The sequence below is a fragment of the Tinamus guttatus genome, unplaced genomic scaffold (assembly GCF_059628265.1).
Source record: "Tinamus guttatus ecotype Peru unplaced genomic scaffold, ASM5962826v1 Tinamus_guttatus_pri_ptg000085l, whole genome shotgun sequence".
NCBI classification, from domain to species: domain Eukaryota; kingdom Metazoa; phylum Chordata; class Aves; order Tinamiformes; family Tinamidae; genus Tinamus; species Tinamus guttatus.
This window is the reverse complement of record NW_028288619.1, coordinates 2,094,356-2,117,341: the sequence shown is the minus strand read 5'-3', so window position 1 is coordinate 2,117,341 and position 22,986 is coordinate 2,094,356. Positions and strand designations below refer to the sequence as shown.

General features: G+C 40.3%; 2 protein-coding genes and 1 long non-coding RNA gene across 3 annotated transcripts in view; 1 reads left to right on the top strand and 2 right to left on the bottom strand.

The window, feature by feature from the left end:
- The window catches only part of LOC148595589 (uncharacterized), a 569,244-nt gene that overhangs the window by 227,748 nt on the left and 318,510 nt on the right, over window positions 1–22,986 (top strand). The window lies entirely within an intron of this gene.
- LOC104575072 (F-box only protein 21-like) lies at window positions 728–6,836 on the bottom strand. Its single transcript, XM_088520304.1, has 6 exons — window positions 6,701–6,836; window positions 5,807–5,896; window positions 5,319–5,389; window positions 4,664–4,827; window positions 2,694–2,804; window positions 728–823 (listed from the first exon to the last, which is right to left on the bottom strand). Exons 1-6 carry the CDS (start codon window positions 6,823–6,825, stop codon window positions 728–730), a joined length of 657 nt encoding a protein of 218 aa, XP_088376430.1. The 5' UTR covers window positions 6,826–6,836.
- The window catches only part of PHIP (PHIP subunit of CUL4-Ring ligase complex), a 94,828-nt gene continuing 90,398 nt past the window's right edge, over window positions 18,557–22,986 (bottom strand). Inside the window, exons 38-40 of the mRNA XM_088520297.1 lie at window positions 22,700–22,977; window positions 22,203–22,364; window positions 18,557–20,965 (exon numbers count right to left, since the gene is read on the bottom strand). Of these exons, the coding sequence (XP_088376423.1) occupies window positions 20,322–20,965; window positions 22,203–22,364; window positions 22,700–22,977 (1,084 nt within the window). The 3' untranslated portion in view covers window positions 18,557–20,321. The remainder of the gene's footprint in view (window positions 20,966–22,202; window positions 22,365–22,699; window positions 22,978–22,986) is intronic.

Below are 22,986 nucleotides of genomic sequence, written 5' to 3'. Positions count from 1 at the left end.
TAGCACTCTTTATTTTGTCTCTTTGCTTGTTTTAATTCATACACTTTTCATGCTTTCTCCGCGTTTTCTCTATACTTTTTTTTTTTTTCCCCTTTACTCTTAGCAGCAAGTGGGGCTAAGGTAGAATACCAAGAAAGCAGTTCATGAGCCAAAGCAGGGAGCTAACATGCCTACCCAGGTGCAAAGGATTACCTTTAATACAGTTCCATGTCACTCAACTCTTCCTTTGCATGAATCATTTACAGGAATCACAACACATGCTTTGTAAAAATAGGGTGGTCAGATTATTGCAGTATTTATTTATTGCAGCTCTCTGCAGAACTTTTGAATATCCTTTGGCCTTTTTTTAGCTCTCTTCCCTTAAATCAAGGTTACTATTAGTTCTGGCAGCTCCTTATAACTGGTTAACTTATTCCTATCCCCCTGTCAAAAGGCCAAGATACTTGACATGCAAAACCTTAGGTCCTGCTACCTGAAGCTTGGCTATATTTAAAACCTTCCTCCCAAATTAGGAAACTAAGCCCAGTTCTGAGCTCATGCTACACTAAACATGCAGTGCATTCACTTCTGCTGGAAGGGATTGTCCAACATAAGACAAAGACACGCTTCGTAATTTCAGTTTTATTTCTTCAGAAGAAATAATTTACATCAATTTTATCCTGAGGTCTGTTTGCACCAGTTTAAAGAGGAAGTGTGCTGTGCAGATGTACATCACACAGCAAACACCTCAGTCGTGAGGATAGATTCTTTTCAACCATGGTTGCATAATGTATTTCGATCCATTGTAGCCACTGAAATAGGCTATCATATCAGAGTGATGTACCTGAGAAAATAATTGGGTAGCAGGCATCAGAACTAGCAATACATAAAAACTGATACTTTCATGATTATTTTAAGTTACTCAGTTGTGATGGTTAACTCCTGTTTGGTGTTAAATACATGCTACACTTTAGCAGGATTTTTGACATGCCTTAGCCACTGTTGTTATGGCATAAATGAGCTTTCCTCAAACTGCTGAGCTACTCTACACATCTTGAACATGCCTCATAAAATCACTCGTGCTTGATTGAGCCAGGGGTTGATGCCTTTAAATCAGCAGTTTCTTAGTGAAGTACTTTCCACTTCTTTGGTGCTGGTGTGGCTGTTTTTCAGCTGGATCAGTTATCTGCTCCAGTTAGACAGCAGGAAGAGTAAAGCAGCAATTGGTGAAGTGAGGGCCATAGGTAGCATAATATCCAGCATTAAAGTGTAAATCCAGAGGGGAATCCATAGTACATGCTGTGTCATGCTGTCAAAAGCTTGCAGTGAGTTGTTTAGAACTGCCCCTTAGGAACTGGTGAGACTGAGTTCAAGCTTTTTCTCTTCCCTTCAGTCCAAACCCCCTTTGGGAAAGTAAACCATCAATTAGATGGTAGGAAAGGAGGAGCAAGGGCAACTGCAGACCTTCTTTTGAACTTGAGGTATAGGCATGACTAATAAAGTTTGTAATTAATCGCACCCAACTTTCAAAGGTCTAATTTTGCAAGCTTGTTACTATTAGTTCCCCTAATCCTGTATGAGGAGAATAAACCTCCTATAGCTAAGAAAAGTGATCTGACATCTTAAGGGCTGGTTTTCTCATGAGGTAAATGTTTGAGGTAAGGTATCTGTTTCTCCCCATGGAACTATAAAGGTAACTGAAGGTGATCAACTGACATAATGAAAAGTGTATGTTTTTGTGAGCTGTCAACACCCGATTTTAAATATCTATGACATTCATCTGAGATGGCACTGCCAAGTTCCTGCATGTTAGCACATTTTCTATTACAGTATTTGGCCAAAATGGAGGCACAGTTTCCACACAAAGGTTGGAGACCCTTCAAGCCAGACTAGCAGACACATTTGATTGGGGCTTTCTGAGGGAAGGCAGAAAATGACCATTTGAACATTCTCCATTCTCCCTGTGGCAGGTTGAAACTCCTCACATGTGAGATGAATGGTTCAACAGCTTGATGTTAGTTTGAATTCGGATACTGCCACTATCCAATTTAAAAGGCATCTGCTGCAGTGCTGGTTCCTTTGCAGCAGGGCCGCCTGCCTGCAGCACGTGTGTATGTGTGAAGATTGTCCCCTGGACGAGACTCCTCTCAGGACGTAAGCACTAACTGGTTTAAGAATCAGGTGCACTTTGCATGAGCTGGACAGCAAAAGCTGCTGAGATCATACACTAAACAGAATTTTAGTCTCCCACAGAGCTTTGCAGTCAAGCAGAGAGATATCATTCAGTCTGGGCAGCATCTGAGCCAAAGCTCTTTGAAATGCATTTTTTTTTCCAAAGGAAAATTGCAAAACCAGTATACTTTGCTAGACCTAGTAGTAAGAGATTAAATGACTTGCTCAAATCTGATGGATCAGTGAAATTCTGAAACAAAGGCCATGCCTGTTCACAATAGAAGTCAAATTGCCAAAATCTGAGAGAAGAATAATAGAGAGAGAGAGTTAAATACTTGGAAGTGGGTAGCACTTGGCTTTGGTCTTTTATCACCTGAAAATATGTATTAGAAAAAGCACTAATACATGAATCTGCTTTTTTTCTGCTATTTTTCACTACCTTTATTAAATGGATAGTTAGCATCTAGGAAGTCAGAGGTCAGCCAGCTTTCAAACATGCAGGATAACAAACATGTTGCAGTTAAATAAAAAAGAAATATTACCTGTAATCCCATAATAATTGTAATCTCCTCCTCAGGAATGTAAGCCGTAGATTTGCCAAATTCATTTGCCTTGTTAATTAGAATTCGATAGTGAGGAGTATCTTTTAGATACTGTAAAAATACAGGAAAAATAATCTCAAGGAGAGATCATGACTAAAGATTACACTATATGGTAAGTTCGTACATTTACAAATGCTAAAAAATCTTCAATATGTAGGGCAAATATAAATGTATAATCTTATCAACATCGGTCTGGAAAATTGAATATAAAACAATAAAACCTGTGATCTGTGAAGTTGTATTTGGCCTATCTAGAACACACTTTAAAGAGCCAATATCTTTTCTTCCAGTAAATCTTACAAGAAGCATTACTTAGAATATCCCTTCTGTAAGTAGTTCCCATAACAATTTATTAGTCATCCTCCTCCCTTCACCTTCGCAAATTTTTACAGAAAGGGACCAAAAAGGGGGCAAATACAGAGCCTAATAATATCTCTGACAATCCCAGTCCCTGTCAGGCCATAATTTGGGGAACTCCAGCCGTGAAGGAGAAATATGGCTATTATTTATTTTTATATTGTAACAGTGCCCCAAAACCCCAGGACTGATGATAGACCAGGGTGCCAGCATGATGGCTACTCGTGAACAGTGCAGCCTCTAGCAACCCGCAGTCCAAACCCCCACACAGCCGCGATGGATGAGAACAGACAGACAAATGGGGAGCCAAGGAAGCAGGCAGGCAGTGCTGGCCAGCGCCGCAGGCGGAGGCCTCTGCGCAGCGACGTGTTAATGAACTAGAAGCCCAGGCAAGCAGTGGTGCTGGGAGAAGGTGGAGCTCGAAGCATGGGTAATGGCTGGAGGGGATTGGCAAGGATCAAGCTCATTAGTTGACTCATATGGTCCAAAGCGATTTTGTGGAGCTGATACATGTAATATGATGATGCAGAAGCTAGTTAAAAAAAAAAAAAAAGAAAAAAAAAAGATACGAAACCACATGCGTCATCACTTGAAATTAAAATCATAAAGATGAGCACAAAGTCGCTGAAAGAACAGAACTAAGCAAGGTATGTAGAAAGAATCGGCATACCTGGTGGGGAGTATCTGACAGCAATAGAGAGAAGGTGGGGGAAATCCCAGTGCAGGTATTTTAGAAGTCAAGGATGAGCAATGAGTGGATAAAATTACAACAGGGAAGGAACAGAAGACACCACACAGGCCAGAACGTCTGTTCCCAGTTGAACCCCAGCTGTCTTCTACAGGCAGAATTTCTTTTCTCATTTTCTGGCCCCTCTGGCCTCCCTGCCAATTTGTAACATGTGAGCAACCAACCCACTCTATTATCAGAGCAACACTGTCAACATAAGTTTTTTTTTTTTTTAAATAAACCAAGGACTCAGGCCAGATAATTTCAAAAGCTTCAAGAATTCTAACAAAAACATGTTGTTAAATAAACCTACATTTCCAGAGTCCAGCTCTTCCAACACATAGCTTTTAAACTGAAACTGATTGATTGTGCATGAGAGCTCACTTGTATTTCTTAGGTGCACTGAAGATACTGCTACTTGCATTTACCCATCAGATTTACAGGATTTAAATGCTTCTTAATTTGAATAGCACAGCACAAGAAACTGCTTTAAGTAAATGCAATGCTCTGTATGAAAAGTGAGTAATTTTATTTCAAGAGACATGCCAGGCCAGTGAGGTTCAACCAATAAGTGCTGCAACAACAAGGCTCTACTGTGGTGACCAAGTGGAATAGGCAGCAGTTTCCCTCAGCTGCACAGGTGACAGAGGACTCAAAAAAAAAAAAAAAAAAAAAAAAAAAAAAAAAGAAGAAAGAAAGAAAACAAAAACAAACCTCAGAAACAGAGACAAACTTTGTGGTAACCTAATGGAAAATTTTTTTTTTTTTCTTACCTGAGTTATTCTGTGTACTGTATTAATAAAACAAGAATTTAATACATTCAAACCTGTTTTGCTGGAGGGTATTTGTTTTGTAGCCATTCTGCTGGAGCTTTCGCTTTTACATCCCATCCAACAATGACTCCTGAGTAGCCAAGTCTTTTATGAATTATTACCTGTCCCACGCTGAACCGTACTGATTCAGGCTTTGGACTGCGAACGTAAGTTGATTCTAGTTTAAGAAAGAAAAGGTCTTAGCAAGGAAAAGCCTTTGATTTAGTATGCTGGACATTTAAACAGACTTCCTCTGACTTCCAGGGCAACAGAGCAACAGAGCTGGCAGTTCAATGACATGGTGAAGTAAGTAAGAGATGCTGTTCTCTTCCTCTCTCCTTTTCCCCTCCCAATGTTATTACAGGACTTGACAAAGCAGCATCCCCTAAGGAAGGGTTATTAAATAAAAGGAAAAGTATAGCACTGTTTTTTCATGTGTCAGTTCGTAACAGGCACATCCAGACCTATCCAGTAAAACAGACATACACTTAGAGGGTGGTTTACCATGTTGACACTATTGCACAACACAGAAGGAAAATGTTTTCTTTTGTGAAATGAGCAATGTTTGGAGAGAAGGGGAAAAAAAAAGCATCAGTTATAAGGCAAGTATAGATGCACACCCATTAGAATACAATATCACAAGCAAAAATCAAAGCAAGACTGCAGTACCTGCAAAATAAGAATGCGCTGTTTCTTCATTTTCTCCGTTTTCAATTTTCTTTTCTCCATAGTACCAGTTCCTAAAATGAACCAATGTTCAAACAAGTTTTTAGAAACTGAGTTTTAGGATAATCAGTCTTCAGATTATTTTGAGTAAAGCAATACTGCAAAACACTTGATACAAAATTCGCTATAATTTGAAACTGAACAGAATGGCAGTTTTACAGAAATACCCCTTTTGGGGAATATAAAATAAAAAGGATTTTTTTAGATCTTGGTTTAGCTCAAGTCTGTAGGAATGCTTAAGGCTGACAAATACCCTTTAACAGAATCAAAAATGTAAACTAGGCAAAAGGTACAAAATCTCAAGTCAGTCTCAACAGGGGAATGAAAGACATTTCCCCTTTGTCACATGCCTTATCCTGAAAACACTGTTTCAAAATTGTTCTCTTTTTCAATTAGACTTAAATATAGACAATAAGAATGTAACATCCTACCTTGTCTTTGATAGCCAGAGCTTTAAATGATCTGTCCACGCATCCAGGCTCAAAAAAGATTTTGTGAAGCTGCTCCACCAGACAATTATTCTTTAAAATATAAAATATATAAATACGTGTATTTGAATTTTAAGGCTTTGCTTATGTAGCGTAAGGGAAATATAAGTCTCTAACAATTATATCCTTTCAATCATTACTTGTATCAGTAAGCTGTATCTGATTTTGGAAAATGCCTTTTTTCATGACTAGGCTGTTTTCTATCTGTATTTCCACCACAGGAATTGCTAGAGTCTCAGAGCAGTATTCATTCTGTTGTTTCAACTGTTACTTGAATCTGATGCAGCATTCTCTTTATATTTGGACACAGATGGGTGTGATCCTATCTAAATAGCTTCTTAATTAGTAAACAAGATGCCACTGTTTACTTAATTCTCTCCTTACGATTGCCTTAAGCAATTCTGAATGAAAGAATTTTTGTTGATTACGCTCTGCACTGACTCACACTGTTCTAAAATATCTGTTTCATAGTAAGTGTCTAAAGGCAATGGAAAGTTAGAAAGGTCTTATTAATAAAACACTTCTCAACTTTTAAAGAAAGAGATTGAATCCTGGTAACATATACTAGACTCACCAAAACCAAAATGAGATTTAGTTATGCAGATTATACTGAATTTTTATATGAAGAAAACATGGCTGTTATTCAAATGTTGACAGACGTCTTTCTTTAAAAAAATAAATCAGCTCCCATTAAGCCCCGGTAATGTCTGAGGTATGATTTGAATGTTGTTTTGGAGCATCTCCCACCCACACTCCTACTTTCCAAGGCAAAGTATAATTTGGGATAAGAAGAGAATCCTTTTCTAAATAACTACAGTAGGGAAGGAGACCTACAACCTTTCCATTGTCTGGATGCGCTGCACAGAGTCCGCTCCGTACCACTGGGATATGAAATACTGCGTAGGAAGCGCGGAGAGCAGCACGCCGAGCTGCAGGAGCGCCGCTGCGCCCACCGGAGCCATTCCCACGGGAAGCTCCGCACAGGCACCCCGCTGCTCCGCCTGCGAATGAGGGAAAGGGCAGGCGGAAAAAGTTTTAAAAAAAGAAAGTGCCTAAAAGTTTTCTTCGGGTTTATTGAAGATGCACAGAACGCACATATACTTTTCAGTTACATACAGATCATGTTCAAATTAGATCTGACTGCGTTGTTAGGATTTTGAGGCATTTATAAAAGCTAACTGAAGGCTATCAAAAGCAGACAGCTTCACAAGACAATGAAATAATAATAATAAAAAAAACTATTTAAGTCGTGCCTAGAAATCTCTTTAATCTGGGAATACAAGAAAAAAAATATGACAAGAAGTTGTATGATTGCCTGATTTGCAATAAAAAGCAGCTCTTCCTGAACAAAAAATCATAGTGCTTCATTATCAAATAATTAAGTGCATTAAACACATCTGACATATCAGTTCAACGGCCTCCGGAGAAACCTCTTTAGACACAGTGATTATTGTATATACAGCAGAAGTAAAGGATGTTTTTCCATCGAGAATGAGAACATGGATGGCACTGTACCAAGACAGTAATAACGTGCATGACACTCGCATCACTATACAAGAAAGGATTTGACAGCACCATTTATTCCATAGGCACTTGCACGCTTTATCAGTGCATTAAATCATTAATAGCAATTTCTGCCCCCCCGCCATCAAATTAGGATTCCTCTTCAGATCAAGAGCGCATTTGCTGTCTTTTGATATCTATGAGACTTTTTCAAATTAGAACTAGGACTTGCTGAAATTAGAGAGAAATGTACCTTTTCCACAAGCATCCTCAGACTCTTTAGGTTTTCCCACAACCTTCATAAAGTTACTATATAGTATAATGTGGTCTGCTTTCCGAGTCATTAACTCCCAATAGCAGCTCTTAAAGCTTCTGCCATATACTTGCTAGCAGAGCGCTCACACTGCAAGCATGTGCCAGTTGCTTCCATTTCAGTTTCTGCTGTTCTAGTTTACTTCATTTTAAAAAACTTTAGGTTATTGTAGTACAGAAGTGAACTATGCACATGGGAAGTTAGGATTGATTAAAAAAACACCTAGCAAAGTAGTCAGAACCACAAAAAATAGGTCTGAAAGATGCCTGGAGAATGCGGCACTAATGCGGCACTAGACCTCAGAAACATCTGTGATGGGCGGTTGGCAGCAGCTAGATTTTTCAGTTCTGCATCACCCTCTTCAGAGACAACAGCAGAGCAAGGCAGCCTCCTCATGTTAGACGTTAACCGTGTTTGTGTGGCCCCTGTACCTGCTTGCTGAGCTCTGCCAAGATGGGAGCAAGGGCAGAGCCGTTAAGGTACCACGGGCTAAAGCCACCACATATTCCCAAAATAGCTGGGAAAAATAATAAAAAATAAAATAAAATAAAATAAAATAAAATAAAATAAAATAAAATAAAATAAAATAAAATAAAATAAAATAAAATAAAATAAAATAAAATAAAAATAAAATCCTGTCAGAAAGAGATTGCCCGCCTCGTCCTCCCAGCTGCCCACAGTGCCTAGTGATGCCGCCTACCACGAGGAGACCCCGCAGCCGCCGTCCTCGCGCGCCTCCTCAGCACCACCAGCTCCTGCTCTGGCACAAACACAGTGAGGAGGAAGCCACGGTGGTGCTGGGAAAATAAATAAATAAACAAACAAATATCGGCATCTCCAACCCCCCCTCCCCGCCCCGCTGCTGTCCGCAGTTGGAGGCGGGCGCAGAAGGGGCCTCGCGGCAGGTGGCGACCGTTGGCGACCGTTGGCGCGGGGGGAGGGCCCTCTTGTGCCGCAGACGGAAGGGCGGGCGCAGCCCTTGTGCCTCCTGCGTCGCCGGGTCACCGCGGCGCGGGCCCTCCCGCGCGTCCTGGCGGGGCTGCACCTCAGAATTCATGTTCTGCTGGTCCTGAGGAAGAACAAAAGCGAAACACACACAGTCCTCTGTGCCTTTCGGAAGAGGCCAGTCCGGCCTGCCTCTGGTGTTCTGCCTTGGGCTTTACAGGCAAATTTTACAATGGTGATATATCAAATGGTCTTAGACTTGAAACACCTTTGCATTAGAAATGTGCTGATTCTCCTATCACTTGCAAAATCATCTAGGATAGACCAGGTCTTGGTTGCTAGCTCTAAAAAAGCAAGAAAACCTCAGGAGACTTTCTGCACTTACCATTTTTAAGGACTTTCTAAAGAAAAAGTATATTTTTTTTGATTGATTTTAAATCAATATATTTATTGTGTGTTCCCTTGTGCGTTCGAGCTAAAGGGAATTTTAAGTATTTTCTGTGTAAAATAAAAACAGCAACAACAACAACAAAAAACAGTGTCTTTAACCAGCCATGACTAGAAGGAAAAGGAAACCATATAAATTCTATGTAAAAGGGTGGCTTAACCTAAACGTCTAACTCAGTGTTACAGCAAGCTCCAATGTGCAGGTTATGGTGGTTACCAGAGCACTTCCTGGCGGTGCACGAGGCTGACCTTGTCCCAGATGGATGGATGCACAGCTGAAACAAAAGCCTCCATTTTTGACAGTGCCTGTGACGAACTTCGCACTGAGCCCCCCACAGGCCTGTGCCTGTTGAGTTGCCTCTTCATCAGCCATTTCTCTTTTTGGTGTAAATTCAACTGTGATGATAGTATTTGCTGATGATACCAGAATCAGAAGGGGAGCAAACAACGGGAAGATAGACTCAAACTCTAGCATGACGCAGGGAAATTAGAGACAATGAGGAAAATTCAGCAGTAACCACAGAGTAACCAGCCTCTTCTTAGTACCACAAAACCCAAGAAAAATGTTATTAAGCTGTATGTAATTCATTAAAGTAGCTTAATTTTCATTGTTTTGTACGTAATTTTTCAATATTTACACTCTCTCCCCCCCCTCCAAAAAAAAAAAAAAAAAAAAAAAACAGTAAAACCCATAGGAAGCGCTTTTCCTTGAAGGGGTATGCTGGAAGTATGCTCAGAAATAATTTGGAAAATGCGGGAATGCAGAAATGCAGGAACTACACCATTTTATAATACAGGTTTTAAATACCTTCTTTGCACTCTGTTTCATGTAGCATGTACAGCATAAGTACTGTTCTAAGTAGAGTAACTGTGGCTCTCCTACGGTCAGGGAGGGAAAATAGTGCAGGGTCTTCTACTGCATTGGAGGGAAGAAATGAGTGAAATTCAGGTTATGACTGAAACAGTCAGGATTAGTGTTTTCCCAGTTATGACAATACCTTGGCGTTCTTGTGCAGACAAGATTAAAACACTGTATGGAATTGGAGTATTTTACTGCACAGCATGGACCAAAGCATATTGAAGCACCCTGGCCTTACAGACTGTAATACTGAAACACTAACTAGCCTTCTCCAACACCATCCTCTCTTACGACACAGTTCCCTCAAAATCCCTTCGAACCCTCTTCTTTTGCTATATGTTGTGTCCTTTCCATCTAGCTTCAAGGCAGCTTTTCCACAAGCTCTGCTGTGCTGGCTTCGTCTTTCAGGTGGAGCCACAACAGCTTGGCCTTTCTCTTGCTTGGGTTGCACTGAGATGTCTGGGGCAGAGGTTTTCAACCTGGGGCCTACGAAAGCCAATTCAGAAAAACAAGCAGCCTACACATTCAGCGTGTCGGAGTACAGGAATAATCCATTTTTCTAGTGTGGAGAGGCACTTCCTGTACCACGGCTTTGTAGGAAGCAAAGGAAAAATGTCTGGAAATGGCACCACCTCTTCTTCTTCTCCACTGCTTGAGTTACCACTTGACACGTGTTCCCCAGAGCCCTTTCTTGTTCGAGGCACAGGCTCTATTGTGAATGCTAAGACTGGAAGAAGAAGATGCAGGGCTTGCAAAAATTACAGGAGCAATTTCAAGACAGTGGTGGTAGAAAGTACATCATGTGGGAACATGGGTGTCTACAGCTTTAAGGTTCTGGTTGGGTGTATATTTGAAACTCTTGAACATGGCCGGTATGCCCAGTTAACAAGTCACGTAACTATTTACCTAGACTAGAAATACAAATGTAACCTAAGAAAAACACTTTCTTAAAATATAACTAATCCAGTGGGTTTTGCAGATAACAGTGGGCCTGGGGGCCTCAGCTGTGTCCCCAAACTGTGACAGTTTACTAGGTTGCAGTCACACAAGGCAGAAGCCTCATTTGCCTGTCCTTCAGCTTTTCTGCAGCCGGTTCCTGTGCATACAGCTGCCGGTCTTCCCCTTTTTGTCCCAGTAGGGTATAAAAAGTCCCTTCTTGCTCATTGAAGTGCCACTCTGCTGAGCACGGTCTATGGTCTTAGCGAGTGCATCTCTTTGGTCACGCGCTTCCTTAGCTAGAAGGCCATATGTACACAACAAAACAGGACCTTCACTGTATCCCAGAACCCATCTACCTCTTTTTTTTTTTTTTTTTTTTTCAGCTGCATTCAAACCCAATTTCACTTGCTTCCTCCTCCTCATCAGTTCTTCCCTCATCTCTCTGTACAATGCTTAATTCAGTATTTTATGGTTTCTGGGAATTAACTGCAGGCTCATCTCCGTGGCAGCCTCCTGCTTATTGTTTCTTGTGTGATAGGCTGAGAAAAAGTGTTCATGTGGTTCTGTGGGATCCTGATATTTCTTCATACGATCGAAAATAAAACGGACAAAAAAGGGCTGGGGAGCTTACAGTATTTAGCTTATATGCATGCTCCTTGCCCAACTTGTTTTCAGATTTGCATGCCATCTTTCCCCCGGAGTGGCCACAGCCTGTGACATGAGCACCAGGACAACGTCCTAGGGACTTGAGACCATTCAGAGATGCAGAAAAGGCTGCAGTTGCTTTGATCGCCACCTGGTCATCTGGCAACCCTAAGACAAAAATGCTTCTGCATCCTCTGTGCCCTCCCTTTCTTTCTCTGTTCTAGGGTTTGCTTTTTTTTTTTTTGGTTCAAATTTAGAACTCAGCTACAATTTTTAAATCTCAGTAAAACACTTGAATATCTGAGGTGTCCAGGTTGGAATTTTGAGTACTTAGAAAAATGAGCCTTGGAAGCCAAGAGGAATCCTCACAGGAGAACTAGGTCTTGGTCACCCTAAGGTATGTATGTGGTGCATGCAACCCCTTCCCGATGCCTTGTGCTCCGCACCAGTTTCCCTCCTGCTCCATACAGCCTCAGGGTGGGTAGGTTCTTCAGGGCCACCAAGGCTGCACTTGCACCTTCCCGCTCAGGCTACAAGAACCAGAGGGGCCCGACAGCTCCCGTGGGCAAAATGTGGAGGGCCACGTTAGCTATCTACTTAATCCCAACTCAGGGAGGCCAAAAGCCTCTACTTCAAGTGATTCAAACAACTTATTCTGAAACAATAAGGGACTTTCCAGAAATACCGAGTACATTTGTAGACATTGCCAGATGCTTCTGCTTGCAAGTGGGTGGTTCCCCAAGCACTTGGTTCTTATGTCGCAAGAGCCAGAGAAAAACCAAGCACTGGGGCTCTGCTGTGGGTCAGGGGTGTGCGGATAAGAGGCAGAGCTCCGCTTGGTTCACTGGAGTACTGAGAGGCCTCCGTATCCGTCTGACTGAGAGGCCGTTCGTGGCCTGACTGTGTGGGGCTCCAGCATGACGCACTTGCGGGGTACGATGGTCACAACAGGCATCACAGGAGGAAGGGGCGTCTCATGACAGGTCGAGGAGCCGCAGCGTCAGTGCAGGGTTTGGGATTTGCCCATGACAAGCAACGCTGGGTACACGGGGGTATCATCTAATGCCCATGTTCCAGAGAGCAGCCGACAACTGAGCCTGGTCAGCTTTGATGCAAAAGGCTAGAATAATGGTCAAAGGCAGGCAAGGACTGAACAGCGACCTAAGCCTCTTTCCCTTTCTATTCACCTCCAGGCTACTCCTTATTAGTGTCCAGTGTCCAAAATCATGGAGTTTTGCATGTTTTTTTCTTTTAAAATCCAGGATTTAAGTTCTAGACCACAACATCCTGATGATTCAGAAATGTACAGATATGAAAGACAAAATTTTCCACTCTAAAGAGTTTACAGTCAAAAGTGTAAAAATAAAGTGTACATGCATTTGAATATGTTGGCACAAATCATGTTTTTCTTTTCCTTTATTCTTGCACAATCTTAAGTAATAAAATAGTTCTTTCTGTGACCACCCTACATCTCTACATGCTGATGGAATTAAGTGGGAGAATCATCATAAGAATCACCAAGCTGTACAGACCTGTCAGACAAGACTTCTCTTTGAGCTAAAAAAAAAATTAACCCGAGTGTTTCCTGTCCACGTTAGTTTGATATATATATCTTGTATACTGATTTCCTGAATAGTAAGTTAATTATACACTATTTAAATTACAGTCACCTTCTATATTGCTCACAGTTTTTAGTTTTCTCAGCACTTCCTTTATATATACTCTTCAAATAGAAACACCGATTAATTTTGAAAGGCATTTCATTTTGCTGAATTATCCTCACGAAAAAGGCAAATATTCTCTTTTGAAAAGTTCAGATCAATTGCCAGAGCAAGAACAAACATTGGTTTTGAGCAAGAACTTTCAGATTTTTAAAACAAAACGGTCAGGTTCAATGATTGTAAATAATTTTCTTTACTTGATGAGAGTTACGGTTTAACAGGAGCGGATGATTTAACAGAGCAGCGAAGAATTAATGCTGGCGCAGGAGGCATGTTCAGGCTCTCAGATAGCAATGTTTCATGGTAGCTCCTAATCCTGTATAAAATCTTGATCACTACCAGAAGTGAAATAACCCCTGCAGGACTCGGAAAGACACCTGCCCCGCAGGGACAACTCTCCATTTCACCCACCACAGTGAAGCGGGACACGGCTGTAGTTTAAAGTCGATTCAGGACAGTCATACCAAAGAAAGATCTTTGATATACGAAAACTGGAGACATCACAGGATCATCACAAGTGCTCTCCTCAGCAGAGCCTTCAAAAAAAATCACAAACGATTTAGCCTATTTGTGGTAGCAAAAGCAAAACCAGCTGTTGGATCCAGTGTGATTTCTTTTTGGAGACATGGACTGCTGTTAGCAGGACTTTGTACCACCAAGGATGAGCATCCAAGAAGGCATCATTTTCAATCCTTAATGGAAACACGGGAGGAGGCGGCTTCATTTCAGAAGTGCCTCTCAAAGCAGAACACCTCTCTTAATAAGACACAGGTGCTCGATAGGTTTTTCTCACAAGCTAAAACAAGCCTGTTTGCCGTCGGCCACACCGCAGACCCATGAGCAGCACAGGTCTCACAGGGGACGCTACCGCGCTACGACCCTCCCTGACCGCAGCGCGCGGCAGCACCGAAGCCTGGATCGACTCGCTTCGCGGTGGTTCCTTCTGCCGTCACTGATCTGTGATGTCAGGCAGAGGGAGAAAAAAGATCATCTGCTGCAACAACCAGTGCATGGGCTGTGGTATTCAGAATGTCAAATATTTCCTTTTGCATCAGAGAGCAGAAAAATGCAAGTATATACAAACAAAAAACCTCTGTCCTTTGAAAAACACATCCTTTGTGGAGTTTCCCATCACCCTCTCAGGACTACTGAGCGGGAAACCAGTACCCCTGCGTGCAGGGAGCCAGGGGCCCTCTCGGGCTCAGCTCTGCAGACATTTCCCGTTGCGAGGTCAGCGAGCAGCACGGGCCCGTGCTGAGCGGCAAGGCCCGGTTGCGCTGCGCCCCACCGCTGCGCCAAGGCCTTCCCGTTGCTTCCACAGCCACAGCTTGTCATGGAAAACCCCACAAAGCAGCGACTTGTCATCTCTCAGAGCGTGCTGGCTGCAATTTTGTCTATTGCCACCTAATGTACCAGGAAAAACCATAATCCACAAGGAATCAAAAGGAGGTGACTTGACACTGTTTTAAGGAACAAAGAGGCAATTTTCCCACAACACAGTAATTCACTAGATGGAAACACACTGTTGGACAGCTTAGAAAAACATGTTTTCTATTTATTTAAAAATAAGTTTGTAGTTACTACATTGCAGTGACAGTAATTCTTACACATACATTCTAGTTTGTATAAAAAGGATTCAAAGTATTATGCATCAAAACTAACATAGAAAGTGTCCACGTAACAGTAAAGAAATTTCCAATCAATATGTACAAAAAGAAAGGGCACTGTTATCCTGGTGAGATATTTCAGGTTATAACATGATAATCCAGATTCCTGGAAAGAAAAAAAAAACCCAAAAAACAAACAAAAAAACAAAAACACTTTGACAAAGCTGAAGAATTATAGCTTTGAAAACTGTTACTCATTACGTACAACAGATTTGTGTGTTTTACAGAATTCTGTACAAAATAAGCGTAATTTTTCATCTGAAAATGTGTCAGTTTAAAAATTAACCATTGCAGGCAATTTCCTTAAAGTTGAGCTCCATTTTATATATATTTAAACTTTATGACAGAATTTAATTCACTCATGATCGTTATCCAGTTGTCTGCCATAGTACCAAAGTTTTAGTATGGTCCAAAAATGTAACTTCTGTATGGTCTCGATATCAGCAAACCAACATGCAAAGTCGTGAGCACAAAACAGTACATCGTATAGGCCTGTGTACACAACAAGTACTTACAGTAAATGTCTTTATACTCCCTGTTTGTATGACCTTGTTTTTTGTTCTTTCATGGTAGAAAAACATCACTACCTTCCCTCCCAAGAAAGTATTGTTTGCATTATCTAAAGTGAATTTCCTGATGTATTTATCTGCATTAGAAAGGATCCAAAAGGTCTACTTGTCTCACTACCTACCTCCTAAAAGCTAAATTTATTCCCCTGTTTTATTGCAGCATACGAGGTTTCTCTCGAATGCCTTTACTGGGGCCGCCACAACCTTGGAAAAGAAAACAAACAAGAATCCCCTTTTCTTGCAATTTAAGATGTCTTTTAAAGGAGCTTTCCTGGAGCGTTTCCTGCTCTAACACACCTCAGAACTACATGGCCAATGTCCCCACTGAAACCAGCACGTTCAAACGCAAGAGCACCTGGAGGGCGGCTCTGGTCTCGGAGCTGGGCACAGCCGAGCAAACGCGCGGTGTTCCTGGCTCCCCCGGCAGCTGCAACTGCGGGAGCTGCCGGGACGAGGCTGGTTACCACAAATGTGTCATCCGGCTTGGCCAATCTTGTGAAATTTAATACACTTTCTTCTGCACATAAACAGGCCTTTATCTACAATAATTTACAGCAGAAAATAAACAGCCCTTTTATCTGTTGAATATCTAGGTCCCCTTGGAAACCAATCCTGGTACAAGAACTTCAGGGAAAAAAGAGACAAAATATATAGTAATTTTATACCAGTAATTTGTCTTCATTAGGTAGTAAACAGAAAATGAGATTTTGCTGTTTCCAGGTGAGATTTTAATGCCCTTCTGTTTCACAGCACTTTTAGAGTTGTAATTAAATTCTTAAGCATTCAATTAAGTTAAAAAAAAACCAAAAACTTAAAAATATATACATAGATATATATATATTTTTTTTGGTAAAACTACCTACTACCTTGGGATAAGGTGAGGACTCTGGACAAAAAGCAGTTCTTGTGATAATGGCTGAACCTTGACTGACCAGCAACAGTTAAAATTACCAAGATTCAAGTACTTCAAATTAAATTTGAATGTTGATGAAACTGAGATTATAAACTCCCAGCCTCAATATAACACGTATGTATGTATGGGGCAAAAGGGCCCCATTCAGCTCGGCCTACTGCTTTTATGTGAACAGTCAAGCACTTATTATGCATCCAAATCCGAATTACCCACTGAAGCACTGACTTGTAGTTCTTGATCCAGCAAACATGAGCAGGAGATTTGACAATGTCGTGTAAAAATTGTGACAAGTTGAAGTTACCGAATGGACGGACTATTTTTTGTGTTGTATGCCTTCTTTTTTGGGGGGTAAGGCGAAAGCCTCGTACAGAATCAAAATTGGTACTTGAAAAATATTTGTATAGCAATACAGTGAATAAGTTGTCTCTACACTACAATTTATTTTTTTATAGATACTAATATATCCTACGTGCTGCATCAGGGTCCTTTATCAATTAACAGTTTTACAAATATTAAGCCATAGTAATATTTAACTCAATCAACTCAATCTTACAAGTCTAACAACAACCTGGTCACACATGTACAAACCGGACACTGTACAAATAAACATAGGCAAATATTTATCACAGCAGCCTCATCACTGGAGGAAGACATTTCTCGGGAAGGTGGCATCACTGGAGCAGTGCACAGTGACAACGGACTCTAGTTCCAAACGGACAATCATGAACAATAAATAGAGTGGCAAAATTTCAGTTCAGCTCCCGGATCACAGGGCAAAAGGGAAGCAGAGCGAGCGGAGCTGCTGGCGCAGGCACAGGGGCAGCGGCCGCCCCCGCGCAGCAGCCAGCGGCCTCCCGACCGCGCCACAACGAGTCTAACGGACACAACGGTCAGCGGCCGCCCCGCCCGCCAGCCATCGCCATCCGCGTGCTCCGTTTCCTGCGGCCGGGTCGCTGCCTGCGACAGGCATGGAACTATAGTTCTTGAATTATTTCAAAACATGAGGAGTTTATTGCTCACATTTAAAAACTTAAAAAAGTCAGAATCAAAAGCTCTTTTTCCGTGTCGATACAGTATTTCGCAATGGCAAATAATGTATTTTTCCCAACCAAAATGCACACAGTCTGACGGTGACTGAAGTCTCATAAATAAAACGTTTGCAACCTAGGGAAGCTAAATTATAAAAATATATTTTTTAAATAAATCTGGTATTAACTTCTACTCAAATTTTTAGTGTTGCTTCTGAAAAAAAAAAAAAAAGACCCAAATTATGCACAATTCACTTTAAAGGAAAAACAGCAATGTGCCTAGGACGAATTTAAAAAGTAACGGGCTAAAGTCACCAATATTATTGGGAGGGAAGCAGTACCCTTGTTCCGCAGGTAAGGCCTTCTCGTAAAATTAAGATGTGTAATTTTCTACCTACTGCTAAGGGAATGCATATTATTTTAGGCTCCAAAATTTACATACAAGTATTTTCGGTATATAAATATATACATAAACATGCCATATAAAACATTATTACAAATGGAGTAAATACAGAAATTGAATTTTAGATATAATCTATTTCATATATTACAATGCAGATAACATCAGGAAATTACACATTTTCAAATGATTGCCTTCATCAGTGAGATTTCAAAAAATTAAACGGTTGAATTAACTAGGCTTGAAATGTGAAGCTGTCTCGTAACTGTACAACCATCGCTTTCCATCTTACTATATGTTTATGACTCCATTTTAATTGAAAAATAAGGAAATGCATTCTAGAAAAAATAAATATACAAATGAAACACAAACCCTGCTCCCCAAAGTCATAACCAAAGCAATTCAGTGAGGATCTGGAAAACACTTTACTCAATTTTTGTAACAAAATGGGTAATGAACTATATTAAACTAAGTATGGTGGATACCAATTTGCCATCCAAATTAGCTTATTTCTACTCCTCTCTGTGCCAAACACCAACATTCTTTGCTCAAACATTTAAGTTTTTTCTTTCTTCTTTTTTTTTTTTTTTTTTGTAACAGAAAATAAAGAGTGGAGAATTTGGCCCCAAATAAGCAAACAGAATCTGTGCAAATTTATGGTCTTAATTCTGCAGGCCTCTCCTTCCAGATGTTGCCGACGTTGTTGCAAAAGAAGAATCCTTATAAAGTGAGGGTGTGCAGAGCTGCGCTTTCACGTCAGGTTTATTTTTCCACCTAAGTTAGGGTCACACAAGAATTCTTTCACACTATCCAAAGTTCCAAAACAAGATAAAATCTGAAAATTTTGGTTACATTTTTGTACCATACCAGATCTCAGAAAATACTACTACTTCTGTATTTTTTCCTTAAAATTGGACAATAAGTTTTAAGTGATAGAAAATGGTATTAAAGTTTGTTTGAAAAGGTATAAAATAACTAAATGTACCATAAACAAATAAATAACTGCTTTTCTTTTCCAGAGCAGTACATATAGTAATACATTCCCCTAAGTCATATAGTTATCATTTACAATAGACAACTTAATTTTACTAAGGATGCAAGAAATAATAGAATACAAGGCACAATCATTAAATGGAATCTTTTCTTTAGGGTGTATATTGACTAATGTCAGCGTGATATACCATAAAAAGTGCAGAAAAACACAATGTGCAATGAGACCACTGTATAAAACATGATTGCATAAAAAGTGATTTGGCCTTTTTAACCTTAATAATTGAAAATAACCAATCTTCCCCTTAAAATTAAACTAGAAAGTATGACATTTTAAAATTTATTTTCAATTCTAGTGCTATCTAAAAAATCCTGAAAAAAGAATTTATACCTGGGTAATATTTTCTGTGTTTATGTATATAGTAATATATACATACACAATATTCTTTGTAGGTCATTTTTTTAGCCTTTTAAGCATGTCTAAAGTTGTAGAAACAACGATCTATACGGACCAGAAAGTAAACATGGTAATTCCATACCTGTCCTGTAATTTCCTCGAATCCTTTAACCAATTATACATTTTGCCCAAAGCATCTCTGTCAAAGGACCCCACCAGTGCATTATTTTCTACCGTAAGTACCAAGAAGGATACATTTCAGAACAATGTTAACTTACAATTTAAAACGATACACAGCTTTGATCACTGCAAACTGTATGCTGTACTGACACTCAAAAAGAAAGGAAGGAAAAAAAAAAAAGGGTTTTCCACTGCACTGATTCTCAGTCTTTGGCACAATAAACAGAGATTTAGTGATTGATACAAGAATCAAGGTCTGAAAAATTAGACATTAGTCAAACTTTTTCCAATGTGGATATATATATAAATTGAGATTACATTTTTGCTATGTTTGGCAGAACTTGGATAAACCAACAGCCTGTGCTAGGCTTCTTTTGCAGTCGAATGTTCCATCATTATTGAAATTAAACATTTTCAGATTAGCAAAGTTTGGTATTTTTGCAATTGTATTTGATAGAAATGTAAATGAATTTACTGCCACTTTTTGCCAAAATCTGCCTTCCTGGAGACTTGACTTTACAATCAGTAAAACTGTACCTTGCTTGGTCAAAAATAGACTTCTGTTCTCAGTTTGTGGCATTAACAGTTCTATCATCTTTTTTTTTTTTTTTTTAATTATGTAGAGACAATATGCACTACTCAAGAGCAGAGTAATTCTCAATTCTGTAAGTCAGTCAGAAATTGCTTCGATTATTCTCAACTATGAACAAAATGACTGTTGAAATGCATAACCTATTTGGAGGGCAATAAATAGCAAAAGTTTAAAATATATATTTCTTTCAAAGAATGTTCTTTCAGTTTATTTTTTGCTAGATTTTTCTCCCCAAATCAGAACACATTCTTCTAACCGATAATAGCAGCAGGGAAGCAGAAGTCTGCGTTCTGCTCGTTCCTTAACTGTACCTGCTTCAAAGCATTCTGGAGTAAAACCCTCGGTACAAATTACCACCCAATTAAATTCGCCTTTGCTTTTTCAGTCAACTTTCGGACTCTGCCTCGACTAGATGTTCCAAAAGTTAAAGAGGTGTCTTCAAACAATAGCTGCCTTTGCTCTTCCTCAGAGTCATCTTCATTGTAAAAGGCTGTCCTCCTACCCTGGTTTCTAGTTCTCATGTGAGGCTCAGAATCTTTAAGCTCTTCAGACCCCTCCTCCATAGGCTCATCTATCTTTTTCCTCCTGCTTCTCGTTTGCATTTTAACGTTTGCAGGAGCTACAAGGTCCGAGCCTGGCTGATGCGTCTTCATCTTTCTTTTGGGCTTCCTACCCCCACGGCCTTTTTTTTGTAACAAGTCTTCCTTCATATTATTTTCAGAAAGAGAATTGCACGCAGTGGAGGCAGACGCTTCTTCCGGGGGATTCCTCGTGGTCTGGATCGTATTCTGCTCTACAACCTTCTGCTCAACAACTTGCAGCTTTTTTGGTTTTCTGCCTCTCTTCTTGTGCACCACTTCGCAGCTACTGTTATTAGAGTTGGTCTCCACCTTCGGTTTCCGCCCGGGACCCCGTTTAGCTGGTGGTTTTGCAGGTGGCGCTCCGTGCCCGTTCACCTGCACGCTGCCCGACGCCAAAGCGCTGTTCTTGCACTCTGCCATGGGGAAAGGAGAGCAAGTGTCACAGAACACATCTGCACCTACACTCATTTTCACACTGGCTTAATAAAACACTGTTAGCAAAAGGCATTATAACAGATAAACAGTGATTGCCAGATTGTCAAAAGCCAAGACCCAAAGATGAACCACAAATAAAACTTTGGCAAGTACTGTGGGATGCAGCACTTTGACATGACATATTATGTAACCCCTCTATTTGTGCTTCCCATTCCAAATAAATGATAGCTTTGTGAGGAATCATGAGGAATCCTGGAAGGTATTTGTCCACAAAAATCTGTATTTTTAAAATTTCACACCAGATCACTTGAGGAGACCTTTACCTCTAAATTTTCTCCTGCTTCTCTTGAGAACTGAAAACTTACTTACACTTATCATTTTTCACCTACAAACCAGATCTGCTCTTTCTTGAGAAGTAGCTAGGGCTTTTTATATGCACATTCAGTTGTTTCTTCAGGAGTGCAATAGGATGCAATACCCTGCCCAGTACCAGGGCAGAATTTTAACACACTGTTTATATCTAACAACGCTGTACCCTAAAATACCCATTTTTCCCCTCAACATACAGTATCATAGTAGTACAGATCTAGCAACTATGCTCGTATCATAGCTGCTTGATAAGCAATAAAGTCTCTGTAGCTTGGAGGTGTGTCTCCACAGCAGCCTTGATTTTGAACCTAACCCCATGTCAGAAGAGCAAGTAATCTTAGTGAGAAGATTACATGAAACTAGGGCCATCCACCCACTCTAAAGCTTTGCCACTTGCTACAGAGAAATAAAGAAGGACCCAAATCACAGAGATGCTCTGATCTTCATACTCCTGGTTGTAGAGACAGTGTTACTAACCCAAATAAGCTGGATGAATACCACAGGGAAAAGTCTGCAGAGTTAACAGCATGACCCTTTGAAAGTCTGCTCTGGGATCTTAGAATTCATCACTTGCGTACTTATAATAAACTGAAAACATTACACTTGTAATAATCCATATTAAGTTATGATATGTTAGCATGCCAAAACTGGTATGATTAAAGCACGAAAATGGTTTTAAGAGTCAAAACCATGCAAATTGTCTAACAAGAAACTGTTAATTAGATCTTCTTATTCATTACATCTTAATACACACTAATTTCCTCACCCTAAAATCATCAAGACTAAGCTGCAACTACACCCACTACGTCACTACCTGGAGGATAAAATGTTATAACAAATCCTTACCTTGTTGAATAACAGTGGATGATTTTACTTTGCGCTTGATTTGCTTCTCTTTTTCAGGATTTTCTTTTGTGGTGTTATTCCTAGTGTTATGACCATAATCAGATTGAGTAGGAATTGGTAAAATATTCTGGTTCTTGGAATGTTTGGTTGAATTCTCTAGTACTAAAAAGACAAAAAAAAAAAAAAAAAAAAAAAAAGAGAGAGAAAACTTCAGCAATCCATTTTTAAGGAGATTACACCACTTTCAATCTTTTCTGGCTAAAACAGAAGTCACTCAAGCTCTTCTATAAAAGAATCTGAATCAGAGATCTGGAAGGGAAAAGGTTTCATGAGTAAAATAGCATAGCAAAATTTTGCAGTTTGTCTCCTTAAGAGGATTCCTAACTTCCTACAGCTTAAGCACTTAGGACCACTCTTAACTGAGACAAGTTAGATGGCCAGAAAGCAAGAATTGTGCTTAAAAATGTTCACAGTGCTCTTTGTCGTCCTTAACTCACCAGACTTGCCCGACCCAGCAGCAGTATTGGGCTTTGCAATTAAAGGCTTTATTGCCACAGGCTTTCCCCCTGCAGAAGTAGATGGTTGCTCCGGAACAGCCACGTCTGTTATTGCCCTGTTGCTTCTAGTCCGCACAAGAGACGAAGCTTCAGCTGCTTTTCCATTCATCTGGGCTGGAACATGTCTCAGTGCTGCTCTCACAGGTGCAGAAGATGAAGAGGGGGCAGAACTATCTGCCTTTGGCTGAGGTTTTATTAATCTTCTCTTCCTCTCAGGGCTGCAAAAT

What these genes read in the sequence shown, in the direction of transcription:
- LOC104575072 (XM_088520304.1), bottom strand. Translation starts at nt 6,825, where the DNA reads ATGGCTCCGGTGGGCGCAGCGGCGCTCCTGCAGCTCGGCGTGCTGCTC. An exon ending in AATACCCTCCAGCAAAACAG is followed by an intron (nt 2,805 to 4,663) that starts GTTTGAATGTAT and finishes GTATTTTTACAG; the next exon opens with TATCTAAAAGATACTCCTCA. An exon ending in CAATTATTATGGGATTACAG is followed by an intron (nt 824 to 2,693) that starts GTAATATTTCTT and finishes TTATTTTCTCAG; the next exon opens with GTACATCACTCTGATATGAT.